Here is a 16,693-nt window from a genome sequence, read left to right as displayed (position 1 = left end):
GCTACGCTGCATTCAGAGAAGCCTTTTGCGATTCCAACAGTCTCAAGGGCATCCTAAGGATGCCATCTACTCTGGCAGCTGATGCTGGCCTCTAGAAAGGCAATGGGGGGTAGAGGGGACCTGCAGCCTCTGGGCAGTCCTAGGCTGGGCAGATTCTGCCTTCTCCTGGTTCCATGGGCCCAGTCCCTCAGAGGCCCAAGCTATGCCTGCCATCCCATTCCCCATTCCCACTGGTCCAAACACAGAAACACAAGTTCCCTAGGTCTGGTCTGGTAAGGAACCACTTCCCCTTTTTTTTTTTTTAAATTTTATTTCAGAAAGGAGGGCAGACATAGGAGCTTAGAAGGAAATGGAGCCAGACTCAGAGGTCCCACCCAAGCAGGAGGAGGCTGCTCTGGGAGGGGCTCCAAGGGGGAGGCACTTTAGGACACTTTGGCTGGCCCCTGGCTTCCATGAGGGACAGCCCTGTGTTGGGAGGACGTGTGGGAGGTGTCATCCTGAGGCCACTATGTGCTAGAGTTCCTGTCAGGAGTCTCAGCCTCAGGGACCCTACCTGAGCCGGGGTCAGCTTAGGTCTGGCTGGGAAGATGTGGGTAACTAAGTTCCTTGAGTGCCTGGAAGGGGCACAGAGCACGGACACAGGCTGTAGGCTGCTGAGTAAGCCTGCCACAGGTACAGACTTTATGGGGAATGTCCTCAGCAACGCCCTGGTCCCCAGCCTTGCCTAGCCCAACACTGTTTACCCAAGGAGCTCATGAACCAGCCAACTCAAGAGTCCCTTCCTAGGGTATATGTTTGTACTTTTCCCGTTTGTGTGTTCCAGGGGGCCCAGTCCTGGGAGCCAAGCTGCAGGAAGGTGGCGTGACTACTTCTTCACAATCTGGATGACGTCCTCATGCTCCATAGTGTGGGTCAGGCCTACCCGCTGCGGGCTGTACTTGGTGCTGGTACCCTGATGGAAGAGGGCAGAGGGGACACGTCAGTCTCTGGGTGGCCAAGGCTGCAGGAGGACAGCGGGATGCAGGGGGAGGGGGTGAATGCCAAGGAAGTAGGAGCTCCTACAGCGCAAACTCTGTGGGCCTAGGCAGGGACGGATCCCACTTAAGTCTTGGAGATGGAGAGACCTACTTCCAACTCTGGTTCTTCATGGGGTAGGACAGACAGACACAAGAGTCCCCAGTGCAGAGGGGCAGTGCTGCTGCTGGGAATGCTGTGCTGAGCCTAACCCTGAGGCTGCTGGGGCTAGCCTGCCACCCTGAGGCTGCTGGGGCTAGCCTGCCACCCAGCTCCTGCCCAGACTTACCCACACCAAGGCGTACTTGAACTGGCTGGCCAGTGACCGATGGATGCGGTGGCACTATGGGACAGGAAAGTCAGGGAGATGAGGCCCTGTAACTGGGCCTTGTGCTGAGCAGCCATCCCACATGAGGTACTTGGACAGTCCAGGCCATGAGTACAGCAGCCATAGGCCCCATAAGCACTAAGCACGGCCCTTTGCTTCACCCTACCCACACCCAGCCCTAAGCAGCTTTGAAATCACACCCAGGGACGCTTCTGCAGGTAGTCCTGCCTCTTCTGGACAACCATACACACGTTCCCTTAGAAAAGGTCAGGAAGGCTTTTCCAGAACACCCACCCTGGCTTGGAGTCCTAACTGCTTGGTCACTGTCCCTCAAGCCTCCCAACTCCAGCTGTGGCCTATAGCATCTTGCATATCCATGCCATTCTTCTCCTGGACTCAGCCTACATCCCTCAGTGTTCCTGGGTGAGATGAAGGCCACATGACAACCCTGAGGGGCAGTTGGCAATTGCCCCAGAATATGGTTGCTACAGTGAGAGTACCACAGTGGAAGTGTCTGTGAACGGACCATGAGATGTCATTCCTCCTCCCAGGTGCTCACAAAGCTTACAGGTCCAGGCCTACAAGAATACTTCCTGAACAGATATGGCAAGTCAGCTCACTGCTAGTAGCAAACACGACAACCAATTCCCTACACCCCTATCCCAAGGCCAGACAGGGAACAACTGTGGGCCTAGAGGTCAGCTCTGACCTACAAATGAGTTTTTAAGTTAGTTTGGTCAGCTCATCATTTAAAAAAAGAAATGCCACCAGTAGTCTAAAAACATAGTCTAGCACCCCTAATGTCCAGTTGAAACCCTGACAGGGAGCACTCCTCCCCTGCAGTTTGCCACAAGCCTTACTATGCAGTGTCTGGCAGAAGGGACAATTCTAGCAGGGCCCATTTACCACAGGTTCACTAGGAACCTTTTTCATGACAGGGGCCCTTCCCGGTAATCCTTTAAGAAAAACACAAGTGTATCAGAGATGGGAAGGGCCCTCCTCAGAGTCTTCTCCTCAGGGTTCCTTGCCTATCTTAGACAAGCCACCAATGCTCACCCACAGGGCCAAGGCAGGTATATCACAAAGGCTCTGGGGGTCTGTCATCCCCTGAGGAGGGACTGGGGCAGAGGAGGAAGAGTTGGGTGTGCTTGCAAGTTTGGCTGCTTGTCTGGTCTCAGCGAGCATCTTGGCTGCAATGCATGCCTCAGGGCAGGGGCAGGCCATTTCCTCACAGGGAAGGCTTCTCTGGGACAAAGTCCAGGCTCTGAGTAAAGATCCAAGGTCCTCTTGCACCCCACTGGCCTCTTCTTTGAAGGCCTGACACCTGTATCCGTTCCGTTCCCTTGCCTTTGCTTCTGCCCCCGGGCCCTTTCCTGACTCACACCATGCCCTCATCCTGGTGACCCGCTCTCTCTACCACACATGGTGAGAGCCGATTTACTCTAGACAAGCAGCTTGGTCCAAGGTGGAACATGCTCTCCTAGAAGGGCCAGCACCCGTGTCTGCAGCTCACTATGATTCCAGCAGGGGGCACTACAGCCATGGCTCCAGAAGGGGCTGGAGCACTCTCAACTCTCCTTAGCCCAGGAGCAGTAACCAGCCTAGCTGTGTGTCAAGTACCACAAGGCTGGTACCCTGTTGGCTCAGGCTAGACTTGCCAAATGAAAGGCTGAATGAGAGTGGAATGCTGGCCTGCCAACCACTCTTCCTGAGGGCTGCAGGAATGGCTGGTCCCCTGCCCCCAGAAAACAGACTCTGAGAAAGAACAGGGACGGAGGAAAATAAAACCAATGAAAAGGACTCAGGACCATGGCTGTGTGGCTTGACTCTACTCAGGGGGTGTCAGGCAGCAATTCTGAGAGGGAAAGGGACCACAAACTCCTGACTGAGATGTACCTTCAAATCTGTACTCAGTCTTAGTTTGGACTCCAGGGCACCTCAGTCCATGCCCTCCAAACTTCTCCCCGAACTACATGTGAGCAGCCCACAGACCCACACAGAATAGCTGAGCTCTGGGGACAGGAGCCTGAGATCTGTTAAGCTCTGTAAGACACTTGGAGCTGATGTTCAATGAAAGCACGCTGGGGCAGGAAGCAGCCACAGCCATCCTGGAATAAGGCAGAATAGTCAGGCCCCAGGAGCCCTTGGGGCTGAATGGTGGCCCCAGGAGGTGGTGACTCTGAGCAACAGCTCTGGCACCAGGGGTGGGGAGTGGAGTGGAGGGTGGGGGGTGGGGGATGGGAGAAAGCTGGCCTTTCCCAGGCTTAGCTCCACACACACTAGAGAAATTGGAATATATCATAACAGCAAGGCTGAAAAAGTGACAGTTCTCCTTCATTGACAACTGACCCTGTGACACTGGGAGCGGAGCAACAAAGACTACTGTGCACTGGCACCTTTTCAGTGCCAGGTGGTCAGCTGAGCCTTATTCAATGTGATCTTAGCCACCCTGCAGCTAGCTGTTACCCAACCCTACAGGACAGGAAAAGAGAGGTCCACCTCCACCACCGCCACCCCCCATCTCACGGAGAGAACCTGTCTCAGTGTCCAATAGGCAGGTAAGCCAAGGCAAGCCTGCTTCACCTCACCTCTCCCTATTCTGGTGGAACAAACAGCTCAGGCTTCATTCTGGCCATTCGGGTAGGTTTTTAACTTACCACGTGTTCAACAGAGGCCCCCTTCCGGAGAATGATGGCATCTGTGAAGTCCGGTCTCTCTGTAGGGAGATGAAGTATGTCGCAGTCTCTGTCTGTCCTGCATCAGCTGGTTTCAGAGACTTGTTCTACCGCCCAGGCCCCCAGCCTTGCTCCTTACTATCTGGCATACCTTCAATACAGAATCTCAAGCTATGCCATGCTGTCATCCACTACATCACCCAGAGCGGAGCCATGGAATGTGTGGGCTGAATAGGCAGGGTGAATGAATGCTGGAGCCTAGCTGGGAAGCCACAGCCCTTTCTAGCTTACAAGGGCAGGGTTACCACAAACTGCCCCACATTCAGGTAAACAGTGTACCAGGGATGGAGGCAGAGTAAGGACCCTAACAAGGGGCCTGTTTCTGTGGGTGGGTGGGGGGAGGGAGAGCCAGAGAGCAATGCTGCTGTGGCCAGTGGGGACCTGGCACAGCTTCCCGACCAGCTGCCCGACAGCCAGCATCTCTGCCACATGAGCTTAGGCCGAGGTCTTCTGCCTAAAGACAAAAGCAGAGCCCGATCTAACAGACAAACTGCCATGGAGACCCTGCACGGCGCAAACAGGCTGGCAGCCCCGGGAAAGCTGGGGGAGGGGAGGCTCATTTCTGAGCTGTTCTCCTCAACTCACGCCCTCTCTTCTTGGTGTAAATGCAGGTGAGGGCCAGGTACTCCCACAGCATCTCCAGCAGGTAGTCCAGGTTCAGCTTCATACCACAACTGCAAGGAAAGCAGTGTCAGGCAGGCAGGGCCCTGGTGCTCAGAGGCCAAGTCTCTATTGTCAGAGAGTACTAAAGTCAATGTAGCCCTGCCATCACCACTGTTAACAAGCAGGCTATCATGATGCCAGCTGTGCCTCTGGTTACCTGGCAACATAACCAACAGAGCTCCGCCTTCTCCCATGGACCAGTCTGGCTGTGTTATAGGAAATCCATGGTATGTTATAGGGACAGGGGCTTGCTGTGTTGGGATCATGGGCATGCTCACATTTCCCTAAAGAAAGATGGATTGCTAAAGGTCCAGGGCTACCCACAGGAACTCTCAGAATACAGAGGGAACATGTACTGGCTGGTTTTGTGTGTCAACTTAACACAAGCTAGAATCATCAGAGAGGAAGGCGCCTCGGGTGGGGAAATGCCAGCTATAAGGCATTTTCTCAATTAGTGATCAATGGTGGAGGGCTCAGCCCACTGTGGGTGGTGCCATCCTTAGGCTAGAGCTACTGGGTTCTATAAGAAAGCAAGCTGAACAAGCCAGGGGAAGCAAGCCAGTAAGCAGCACCCCTTCATGGCACCTGCACCAGCTTCTGCCTCCAGGTTCTGGCCTGACTTCCTCCAATGGTGGATTATCATCTGGAAGTGTAAGCCAAAATAAACCCTTTCTTCTCCAATTTGCTTTTTGATCATGGTGTTTCATTGCAGTAATGAAAACCCTAACTATGACAGAGGAACTCCGATTTTGGGACAGCCAGACTCAGGTGGCCCTGTGTTGGGGTCTCCTAGCTCCTTGTTGCCGCCAAGCCTACCTTGCGTTTACACTAATCACTCTCCTTCAAAGTGCCAGCCCCTACAGGCGCTGAGACCCACCAGAGAGTTGCTATCGAGAGGACCTCCCCAGATCTCCCAGAATGCAGCATCCTTGGACTACCTACGTCAACAGACACTCATCCCCGCCTCGATCCTTGGACCCGCCTACGATCGGGCTACCGCAACTTCAAAGACTTAGGAGGGCGGGCTGGGGATCTTTCCATGTTATTTAAACGGAGTTCGGTTATTAAACTTTGGAGCCTTGAACAGAAATTTGTCTAGGCTTCCATTTTCCTCTTGCACATTCCATTTCAGCCAGCCCGCCTCTCAGGATGAACCCAGACTGGATTAAAGTGAGTTTTGTCAGAAACTCACAGCCCTGGATGCTGTGGTAAGTACAAGCAGGGAAGGGTGACCATCTCCCAATACCAAGGATGAGTATGTCTTAGGCAGCACAAAGTGTCTGGGGAACAGCAGGACAGATGTTGCCCTTTTCGGCAGCTGCAATGTCTAGGAGATAACCCTCAGCTGTCACCTGCTCCCACAAGCCAGGCCTTTAGGGGAGTCATCAGAACACTTGGTTTGATGGAGGGAGGCAGAGAAGCTGATGACTTAGTACAACCCCTCTGAAAAGGAGCTCTGCAGGGTGCAGGGTGTCATCAGGAAGTGAGTCACTTACTGCTGGCCAGAGTCACTCGTGATCCACACAATAAAGAAGGGCAGGAAGTGTGGCCAAGGTAGACTTCACTCACCAGCAGCCATGGGAGCCCTGCCCGCAGCTCCTGGGCCTCAAACTCTCCCTTGGGAGGGGATGCTAGGCTATGTGACTCACAGGAGCTGGGGGGGGGGGGTGTCCAGCTCTCTTCCAAACTGAGGTGGCTTACCAGGGCCCTATCCCTTGGGATTAGAACTCTTAAAGAGACAGGACATGGTGATGCATGCCTTTAATTCCAGTAGTCAGGAAGTGTAGACAGGTGGCTATTTGAGTTCAAGGCCAGCCTCCTCTACATAGTGAGTTCCAAGACAGCCAGAGCTATGCAGAGACCTTGTCTCAAAACAAGCAAACACTCTGAAAGGAGAGTGGGGTGGCAAAAAGCCACATTCTTACCTGATAACTACACTGTTGGGCTTTCGAGCTAAACGGTCTACTTCTTCCATGGAGATCTGGTCGATTTTGTTATACACCTGAGATTGGATAGCAGAGGAACAGTCATGCCAGGGGCAGAGCCTCAATGGTAACACCTGCCCTGGAGAAACTCCCCCTAAAAAGAACCCTGGTTTCCAGCTCTCCACCCTCTAAGACTCCAGCAGCCACAGAGGCCGGGGAGGTGATATGGGGAGAGCCCTGGCTCTCAGTTCCTTTCAGCAGACTACTGAAGTGGGTGGGAGCCATCTGGGTCACTGCAGTGCAAGAGATACACTCGGAGAAGAGCCACGTGGCCTGGGCCACGGCACCACTTACATAGAGGCAGGGCATATACACCCGGTTGCCCACAATCACATCTATGAAGTCGTCTGGAGAGCAGTCTTCCCGGAAGAGTACCTCGGCGTTGAAGATCTCTGAGTAGCTCAGATTAAGGGCAAGCTGTGTACTGGCACGGTGTCCGCGTGGGTCTTTTAGTGGGGGGCCAAGTAGTAAAATGCACTGGCCACAGGGACCTGCCCACAGTCTGTTTGTGAAGTTCTACAAGCTCTGAAGGCTTGAGGAACCTCTCACCTCTATTCCGTAAATCACAAAATATGAAAAACAAGCCAACAGACGACTTGAATTTTTGCTGTCAGGAGTGAGATAGTACCTGGAAGCCCAGGCTACCCCAGCAGCACCAGTTGAACGCTAGAGGTCGCATCCTGCCCCTGCCTGGCCTCACTCACTGCTATCTCTTGCCTCTGGAGCCCCGCACCATCCTCTAGCACCCACTATCAGATTCGAACACAGCCCCTGCTTCTTCTCCAAGCCAGAGACCACAGTTCTCAGGAGAGTTGCCCAGGGCACTCTGTCTTTCTTCTAGCTGTCACCTGGACACCTGAACATCCGACCAGGATGTCAGGAAGCCAAATGCCAAGTGTGTGGCTGGGTCCTGAGCCCCAGGCTAGGAGGCCCTTCCTGGAAGGATACTGTACTCATGTAGGATGAGCTGCACCAGCTTCTCTGAGCATTGTGTCAGGGTGACCGTTGCGTTAAAGGAGATGCCGCCACCTTTCTTGGGCTGGAACAACAGAGAAGCAGGGAAAGCTGCTGGCGAAGGGGCAGCAACATCAGTTGCCCATCCCTTGTGGAGGGCCAGGCAGTTCCCAGGCTGCCCCTGGGTAGAGTGTAAGAGCATACCTTGAAATAAATGTTGGGCTTATGCTTGTTCAGGCGAATACCCACAGACTCCAGCTCCTTCTCCAGCAGAGACCTAGGCAAAGGCTGCGTGAGCCTTCACAGGCTGTTTCTAAGCAAGTCACAGAGCATCCTCATGGCCTACACAGCCCTGATTGCATAGACAGAAGACAGTTCCTCTCCTAGCCCCTTCCCTAGCAACCCAACATCCCAAAATTGTGGTGGAGCTTCGAAAGCAGAGGCTAGACAGTGCCCTCATGGGTGCCTAGAAGAAGGCAAGGAGCTCTCAGAGGTTTATTGCTAGAGACAGGCTTGTGTGCTGCCCTGACAGCAGGGGTGGACGGTAACCAGGGCTAGCCTCTGTCCCTTGTACCTGAGCCTAAGATCCCCAATCCTAGCTAGACACCACCTAGTGGGGAGGACATTTAGGCTGAGTGGTGGCTAGGTTAGACACAGACCAATTGAGCCAGAGATACATGGGACTAGCCCTGTGGTTCGCCTGCCCTGCTGCACAGACCTCTGCACATCTCCCTTGGTGGCATCCAGCATCATGACGACGACATCAGCTGTGCGTGCTACAGCAATCACCTGCCGGCCACGGCCTCGCCCTGCATGGGTAGAGGGAAGGCTATGTCTCAATATGGCACAGGCAAGAGGTAGGACAATGTGATTATGCAGCCTGAAACACCTTAGACTCCAGTCACTTCCAGACCTTCATCATTCCTGTTATGTTCTGCTCTTTGAATTGGGGAAATCAATGAGGTGTTAAATCCAAGGAGTCTGATTTTGTTCGTGTTCTTTGAGACAAGGTTTACTTATATAGCCTAGGCTGGTCTTAAACTCATGATCTTCCTGCCTCTGCCTCCTGAGTGCTAGGAATGCAGGTGTGTACCACCTTAGCTCAGTGAAGAACTGGTTCTAGAAGTCAGCACCTTGAGTGGAATGACAGGGTAACCATCATTACCCCGTGAAGGTCACAGGGGACCCAAGTGAGGCCAGTCTGTGGCAGGGAATGACAATGACCTTCTCTCCCTCCCTGCACTAGGCCAGCCAAGCCTCATGAACACTTGTTCATTTACTCCTTAACACTGCTGTGGATTTGGTGTGACTATGCCCATTGTGAAGATAAGCATTCAACCACCAGGTCAGGATCACAAAGTGAATAGGACACCAGCATCTAAACTGTAGCCTGTCCTGTCTGGAGAGCAAGGGTACCAGGGCTAGGAGTCCACAGGCGGTCTCCATGACAGCCCCATCCATTTTCAACACTCAGCAACTGAACTCCAACCTGCCCCCCCCCCCCAATGCCCTACCCTGCTCCCACCTTGTGCTGCTCCTTCAATGATTCCAGGAAGGTCCAAGAGCTGGATGTTGGCACCTTTGTACTGGGAAACAGAAGTGAAAGGTGAGGTAAGGCTAGGCTACTGTGGCCAGGAGCCTGCCTGGGCCTACACACCTACAATGGGCCCACAGCCGGTGCCAACTATGGCCAAGTCAGGGCCCCCATCACTTCAGCCTGGCATAGGCTACCATCTAAGAGCTAGAGATGCCGGGAAAGGCCCACAGAACACATTGCTGTGTAATCAATAAATCCGTTCATATGGAGACACAAGGCTCCAACGCCTGATACCCAGGCAAGCAAGGCTGAAGTCTGAGGCTATACAGAGGGGTAAAGAAGCAACCAGGCAGCAGTCAGGGGCTGGAGCTGGATGTGTAGAGGGCAAAGAACAGAGGGGCACCAGGCAGAGCTGCCATATGCCAGCCTGATCTGCTGGGACAAGTTAGGGTTCTAGGTCAGCCAGGTACTTCTCAGGTCCCCAGAAGGGCCAGTACTGCAGGGTCCCCCCACATAGGGATAGCTACCTCAGATGCTTATATAGTGAGCACTTGACAAATGCAAGCACAAGCACCCCTCTTTCACGTGGGCCCGGCACAGTGCACTTACTTCGATGACCCCAGGGATGCACGTCAGGGTGGTAAACTCATAGGACGCAGCCTCACTGGCTGTAGAGGTCATCAGACTCAAGAAGGTAGACTGGGAGAGAGAGGAAAACAAATACGGCCAATGCCCCAAGGAGTCTCAACTCAGTCTCCCGGGCAAGTCCCTGTGGGTAGACAAAGCAGGAGCCTTCCTTGACCTTAGATTGGGGATTTGGCCGAGTGTACAGAGTAACTGTTCGGAGAGAGCATGGTCTCTAGCCCATAAATATGGACTGGCACCAGAGTCCATGGTCTTCGGAGGCCTCACAACTGTCTCAGGTGAGGGACCTGGCTCCCAAGCTCTCCCCGCCTGTTCCAGGAGCCTTTCTCAGGCTCTACTGTCCCATTGAGCCTAGAGTTCTGAGCTTGCTGTTGCTCTGGGGCTTTACAGGGAGCTGCACATGGAGAGAAGTTGGTTCTGAGAGCACTGGCTGCCACCATGCCTAGCAACGATGCTGGAGGCTAACTTTTGGGCACATCCCTGATCCTAGATCAGATGGGCCACCCTGTAAGACAGGACTCATCAGGGGTACACTTTCTTTTGCAGACACACTAATTATGAGGGTGGGGGCAACAAAACAAATAAAATATGCCTAGCCTATAGCAAGTACCCAAGAACAGTTGCTGCCGCTTATCCCCTCTGGCGCGCTGCTTTGGGATGGACAGCCTCCTGTGCCCATCTTCATTCTGATATGTTATCTGTATACCAGTGGACCTGCTAAGAAGTAAGCCAGCGCCTCAGTCTTTGTTTCCACAGCCATTTTCCCCAAAAGGAAACCAGGCCTCCTTGGAGAAATGGCAGATCCTAGACTAGGGCAGGAAGTAGATCAAACCAGACAGGCCTCTGGAGGGAGGTTTGGCCGGAGGGATACATGGTGGGATTGTGCTGAAGCAGACAGTTCCAAAGCTAGGACTTCATGCAACACCGAAGCAGCACTTCATCGAAATGTCAAGGTCATCACGTCAGGCTGGGACTATGGCTCAGGGGCACAAGGCCGCTATGCGGAATCAGTGAAGTGTTTGCTTCCCTAGCACTCCTGTAAAGAACCTAGGAGTGGCCCATAATCTCCATAATCCCCTGGTGGAGGCAGGGGAGTTCCTGGGACTGGGTCAGAAAGCCTGGCCTACTTGACAAGGTCCAGGCCAGTAAGAGGTCTTTCTTAAAAATCAAGGTGGAGGGGCTAGAGAGATGGCTCAGCAGTTGAGGGCACTGGCTGCTCTTCCAGAGGTCCTGAGTCCAATTGGCAGCAACCACATGGTGGCTCACAACCATCCATGCGATCTGATGCCCTCTTCTGGCATAGAATGTACATGTAGACAGAGTACTCAGAGATTGAAATAAATAAATCTTTAAAAACAACAACAAACAAACAAACCTACAAAAAACACCGGATATTGTCCTAACTTCCACACCTATACATATATACGTGCACAAACACCCTCATACACATGTACCCATACACATGTGAATATGAGAAAAATAAAACTAAAAATCAGGGCCAGATAAGGTGAGGCACGCCTTTAATCTTAGCACTCAGGAGGCAGAGACAGGTAGACGGCTGTGAGTTTGAGTTTGAGGCCAGCCTGGTTTATGGAGCCAATTTTAGCCCCTGCAGAGCTACACAGTGAGACATAGGCCGGGCCTTGAAACAAAACAAAAAGTAAAAATCAAAGTATGCTGGGGCTGCCTAGAATTAGGGGGACAGGACAGGTGAATATGATGGGGGAAATCCAGGTTAGTAGGGAGAAGTTAAAGGAGCTATGAATTCAAGCATAGACACAGACAACAGCTTGACCTTAATGCATGGGATGTAACAAGGGTTAAATTCTAGCATTAAAAACCTATTGTCTCTCAAGATGGCTCAGCAGATACAAAGTATTTGCCACCGAGCCTGACAACCTGAGTTTTATCCTATGGACCCATAAGGTAGAAGGAAAGAATTGACTTCTTTAAGTTCTCTGACCTCCAGTGGGGCAAGTATTTGAAATTTATTAAAACCTTATCTGCCCTGGCAAAGATGCTTAATCCTACCACATAAAATGTGAGTCAAGATAGGACATTAAACTGAACCACTTTCCAGAAGACTCCACAGTGACATCATCACTTCACTTGTAGCCAGTCTGTGTGCTAGCTCTGAGGCCCAACTTCTCTTGACTCTCATCATCTCTGCTTTCCTGATGCTCGCTCGGGCAGATAGCCCAGCTCTCCCAACATCTACAGGCAGGTTTCCCCTGAAGGGTCTCTCTCGGCAAGCTCCCTCACATCGTTAGGACCTCTGATGAACCAACCACTCACTAGAGAAGCCTTCAGCTACCCAGACCTGTCTTGAAGGACCTTGGACTTCCTTGGAGCTTAAAACTAATTAAGTGACACTTGAATTTGCTCAAATTGTCTTTTCTGAGAGGAAGTATGTGTAGGTAGGGTTGGGAATGCCAGTATTGGGCCCAATGCCCAGCACAAGGTACACACTGAATAAATGTGTGCCACTGACTGAGTTGGAAGGCCAACTATTCCTGCTAAGGAGCAGAAAGAGTAGCCTCTAAGTTAGTGAGGCGATAGGGAGGTAAGGCTTTGAGGGGAGGTAGGGATGGGTATGCTGGAGGTAGGTGACCCTCTACTCTCCCCAAGGTCCACACAGACCATCACTGACCTTACCCACAGAGGGAAAGCCAATCAGTGCCACACGGGCATCACCTGACTTCATGACATCAAAGCCCTCTCCTTTGGATGAGGCGGATTTGGATGGTTCCAGGAGCTGGGCCCGATACTTGGCCAGTTTTGCTTTCAGCAGGCCCAGGTGGTACTCGGTGGCTGGAGGATGTAAAACAAGATAGAAACAAGTGTCAGGGTCTCTACCTGGAGGGTCAGGGGGGAACCCACATAGGGCCAAGTGCTAACTGAGAACATCAAGACCAGACAACGATCACCTCAAGGAGACCTCAAAGGTCGCCCTGGTACCCCACTGGTACCTCAGCATCTTAAGGAGCATGGATGGGCAGCACTAATGTACCTGGGGCAAACAGAAGGCCAGGGCTGCTCTCTGCTCACTCTGAAGCTTTACTCTATCCTGGTAGCTGCCCTAAAGATCACGAGCCAATTCTGAACAGACAGGAAGTTCCTGAATTCGTGACTTGTCACATCCCAAAGATGACCGGAGAAAACCTGGGTCAGGCTTGAAGGCCTCGGGTCTGCCCTGCTTCTCTATGGACACAGGGAACTTTCTGTGGTGCTAGAGTTCCATGGGTGTACCACTGCGTGGAGGAAGGGAACACTGTGGCACACACGGATTCGCCATGCTGAGATCAGCCCCTGAGGGAATCCAGGAGGCCACACAGCCTCCCTGCTCATGTCCCATCACTGCGGCCCCAGGCAGAGGATGGGTACCTTGTGCTTAGTTCTGACTTTATGTATCCTGACATCACCCAGCACTCACGGAGGGGGGACATACTGTTCTCACTATACACGTGTTCCTTTTCCTCCTCCTTTAGAGTATTGTTAGGCTCGGCAGTGGTGGTGCACGCCTTTAATCCCAGCACCTGGGAGGCAGAGGCAGGCGGATTTCTGAGTTCAAGGCCTGCCTGGTCTACAGAGTGAGTTCAAGGACGGCCAGGGCCACACTGAGAAAGCCTGTCTCCAAAAACCAAAAACCAAACCAAACCAAAAAAAGTATTGTTAGGGATACCATACCACTTCCAAATTCTGGGGGAACATGGGTTAAGTTACTGAGAAGGAATTCTGGTTCAGGTCTTACCGAATCTGCATGATAGCAGGGATATGGTTGAGACTGAGAACGAGGACCTCAGCTGCCCCCACTCCTTTCACCCTTCTCTGACCAACTGACCTATGAACCTGCTATTGCCTGAATTTAAATCAGATCGATCCCACCCTGCCATTACTGCCTGGAAAAGTCACTTAGCCGCGTGCATCCGTTTATTGTGTGCAAAACAGGAAGGGCAGCAGCACTAACTCCTTCACCACATTTCTTCAAGACTCGGGAAAGCACCAAGGACAGACACTACTTGGAGTCCCACCTCTCCACTGATCCCCAACCCTTACGGTTTGATGTTTCCTTGGCGTTGTGTATTTGGGGTGGTTTATTTTAAATATTAGGTGATCACTCTGGCAAGGGCTTTGCACGTGTGAACCACAACAGAGCGGGTGTTATCCCTATCCACAGATGAGGACATTGAGTCGCCAAAAACTGACATGACTTTACAAGGTTACATAGCAAGAACGTAGTGGACAAATTCTCCAGTCCCCACTTCCTTGACACTACCTCTCTGGCGCCTGCCTGTCAGCCGGGACAAGCTGTTTTGTGAGATGTCTTCTCTTGCCCTTCTCAGCATGAAGGCCCAGCTGCTAGGACCCTAGGGGAAGATCCCCGACACTGCCTTTCTGGGTCACCGGCTTATTGTGCGCGCTGAGGTTTCTCTACTTGAACAGAGTCCAGCACTGATCAGATCTCTCAAGAACCCATTAATCCCACCGCTGAATGTGCCCGCTCCCGCCTCACGCACGCCTCGGCAATTCCCGGTGTTTCTCCGGCCTCGGAGGTGGCTCCAGTTGTTCCCTCATTTTACAGACAAGAAAAACAAGGAGGGTAGAAAGGGAGACCCCTCCGATCCCGCCCTCACCCTTGTTCTTCTGCGTCCGAGCGATCTCCTTCTCGATCTCCGAGATTTTCTCCAAGATCCCCATAGTTGCAGCTTCGGCGGAGATTCACGCTGCCTATAGCTTACAGCGCTGAGCGCTCACGTCTGATGCCGGAGGCAAAGCAGTCAGAACCAGGAAGCGCACCAAGAATGGAGTCCTCCCGAGCTCGCGGTGCTGCGAGATTCGGAGTCCGAGCACACCACGTGGAGAGCAGATACCATCCGTTCCTACCTCGCAGCTCCGTCTTGACTTTGGTTCATTAGGGCCAGATCGACAGTTTGCAAAGCAGAGGGGGAATCCCTTTACTCTTTGATAGTGACAGAAAAGGAGATGGGCAGAAAGTCTTAAGGCTCCCATCTGTAAAGCCGGTAAAAGAGTCTTGGAGTCTAGCCTGCTGGAGTAACCTTTAATCTCAGTACTCAGGAGGCGGGAGCAGGAGGATTGCTGCGAATTTGAAGTCAGCTGGGTTGCACGGCTAGTATCAGTGTCAGATAGTAAAGCAAATGAAAAGTTCAAAACTGGGCTCAGCGGTTAAAAGCACTTATTGGCAGCCTTAATGTGGGGTATTGTTTTTTGTTTTTAATTTTTAAATTAGATGTATTCATTTTATGTGTGTTTTGCCTGCATGTATGTACGTACACCATGTGCATGTGCCAGTGGAGCTCAGAACAGGGCACCCGATCTCCTAAAAGTATACTTTCAGACGGTGGTGAACAACCACGTGGGTTCTGGGAATCGAACCTGTCTGTTTCAAGAACAGAGTGCATGGGGTCACCAGTCTCGCTTGCATTGCAGTTTCCAAATAGGGATTGCAAATTACGGCTGTTAAATGACAGTGCCAAGATAAATGAAGCTCTGGCTGTGAACTCCAAGTCTACTCACCCTCATGGTAATGTAGTAGATGTGTAGGATGTTTCTGCAAGGTAGGACGATTTAAGTGTGGTAGGTTTATATGATGTTTTGGGTGGGTATCAAAAGGTGACAGAGCATTTTGGAAGCTGGGGTGGTCCATGCAGATGAGGAGGCCTGAGGAGCCCAGGCCCAAGTCCTCAGGGCCCTTCTGCCTCAAATTTCCTTTTAAAAAAACAATTAGCATACAAAATAATGGGTTATAACATTTTAAAAGATTTGTTTTATTTTTCGTGTTTAAGTGTTTTGCCTACATGTATGTGTGTACCACATGCATGCCTTCCTTGTTGCTTGCAGAGGCCAGAAGAGGGCATCAGATTGCCTGGATCTGGAGGGATGCTTGTGTCCCACCATATGGGGCCGGAGTCAAACCTGTGCCCTCTGCAAGTACAAATGCTTTTAACCACTGGGCCATCTCCAGCCCCATAACATTTCCATTCATATACCTGTATCTTGCACTTCTTTTATTCCCTATCCCCACCCCTTCCTTCCAACTACTTCCTAATATGGCTGTTGGAATCTTTTACCACCACCTTGTACCCCCAGAAGTAAGCTCAATTTGACTTTACAGTTGGGGAAAATGGCTCAATTTTCAAGAATGCTAACATCTTCTCTGCTGTCTGCTTCATGATCCCATGGTCCTTAGTTCTTTGTTGTTGTTGTTGTTGTGATTTTGTTTTTGCTACTTGCCTGAGAAATGGGCCTACCTCAAGATCTAGCCTTTCCTTCAAGGAATATCTGACTCCTCCAAACCCAAGTTTAGGAAGCCAGCTGTGAGCCCCGCTGTCCGTGCAGATCTGTGGAGATGGGGCTGGTTTGCATAGGGAGAGGTCACTATTGCTCTATGCACATATTTGACTTGTCCATCAAAAGATACTCCAGTAAGGTCAAAGACACTGGAGAAAATCACAGAGGGCACAGAGAGTTAATGTTCAGAATAGAGTAAGGCCCATGACTCAACAATGCAACAACCCCATTCTGTTGAGTCACTGGTGTAGCCCAAGCATAATACAGTGATTGACATGTGTTTAGTGCTTAGAAGAACCAGCCAAAAGCAGGAGCCTTAGGACAGTACCTGGTATAGAAAGAGCTCTATTCTCCCAGAGCTTCCAGTTCTAGATGGGATGGATTCTAGTCACACATAGGACAAGGACCCCTGACTAGTGTGGCCCAGTGCTATTTTCTTTGTGTGCTAGGGATGAATGTATGTGTGTAGGTGGATGTGCATGTGTGTGTGTGTGTGTGTGTGTGTGTGTGTGTGTGTGTGTGT

The 16,693-nt window shown here is 51.8% G+C and overlaps 1 protein-coding gene across 1 annotated transcript; it reads right to left on the bottom strand.

Moving 5' to 3' along the window:
* Positions 1 to 304: 304 nt before the first annotated feature.
* Positions 305 to 14,648, bottom strand: Drg2 (developmentally regulated GTP binding protein 2). Its single transcript, XM_021212645.2, has 13 exons — positions 14,496 to 14,648; positions 12,512 to 12,672; positions 9,826 to 9,915; positions 9,205 to 9,265; positions 8,398 to 8,488; positions 7,884 to 7,956; positions 7,674 to 7,764; positions 7,020 to 7,117; positions 6,666 to 6,742; positions 4,663 to 4,751; positions 4,000 to 4,058; positions 1,304 to 1,357; positions 305 to 952 (listed from the first exon to the last, which is right to left on the bottom strand). The coding sequence occupies exons 1-13, from the start codon at positions 14,557 to 14,559 to the stop codon at positions 866 to 868; spliced, it is 1,095 nt and encodes a 364-aa protein (XP_021068304.1). The 5' UTR covers positions 14,560 to 14,648; the 3' UTR covers positions 305 to 865.
* Between the last annotated feature and the right edge of the window lie 2,045 nt (positions 14,649 to 16,693).

This window comes from Mus pahari, chromosome 14, assembly GCF_900095145.1.
Source record: "Mus pahari chromosome 14, PAHARI_EIJ_v1.1, whole genome shotgun sequence".
Lineage (NCBI taxonomy): Eukaryota > Metazoa > Chordata > Mammalia > Rodentia > Muridae > Mus > Mus pahari.
The sequence above is the reverse complement of the archived record's forward strand: the minus strand, read 5'-3'. Positions and strand labels throughout refer to the sequence as shown.

Excerpts from the sequence above, each read along its gene's own strand:
- Drg2 (XM_021212645.2), bottom strand. The coding sequence starts at position 14,559 with ATGGGGATCTTGGAGAAAATCTCGGAGATCGAGAAGGAGATCGCTCGG. Across the intron at positions 7,765-7,883 it reads AGCCCAACATTTATTTCAAG|CCCAAGAAAGGTGGCGGCAT; the intron begins GTATGCTCTTAC and ends CTGTTGTTCCAG. Across the intron at positions 6,743-7,019 it reads TGTATATGCCCTGCCTCTAT|GTGTATAACAAAATCGACCA; the intron begins GTAAGTGGTGCC and ends ATCCAATCTCAG.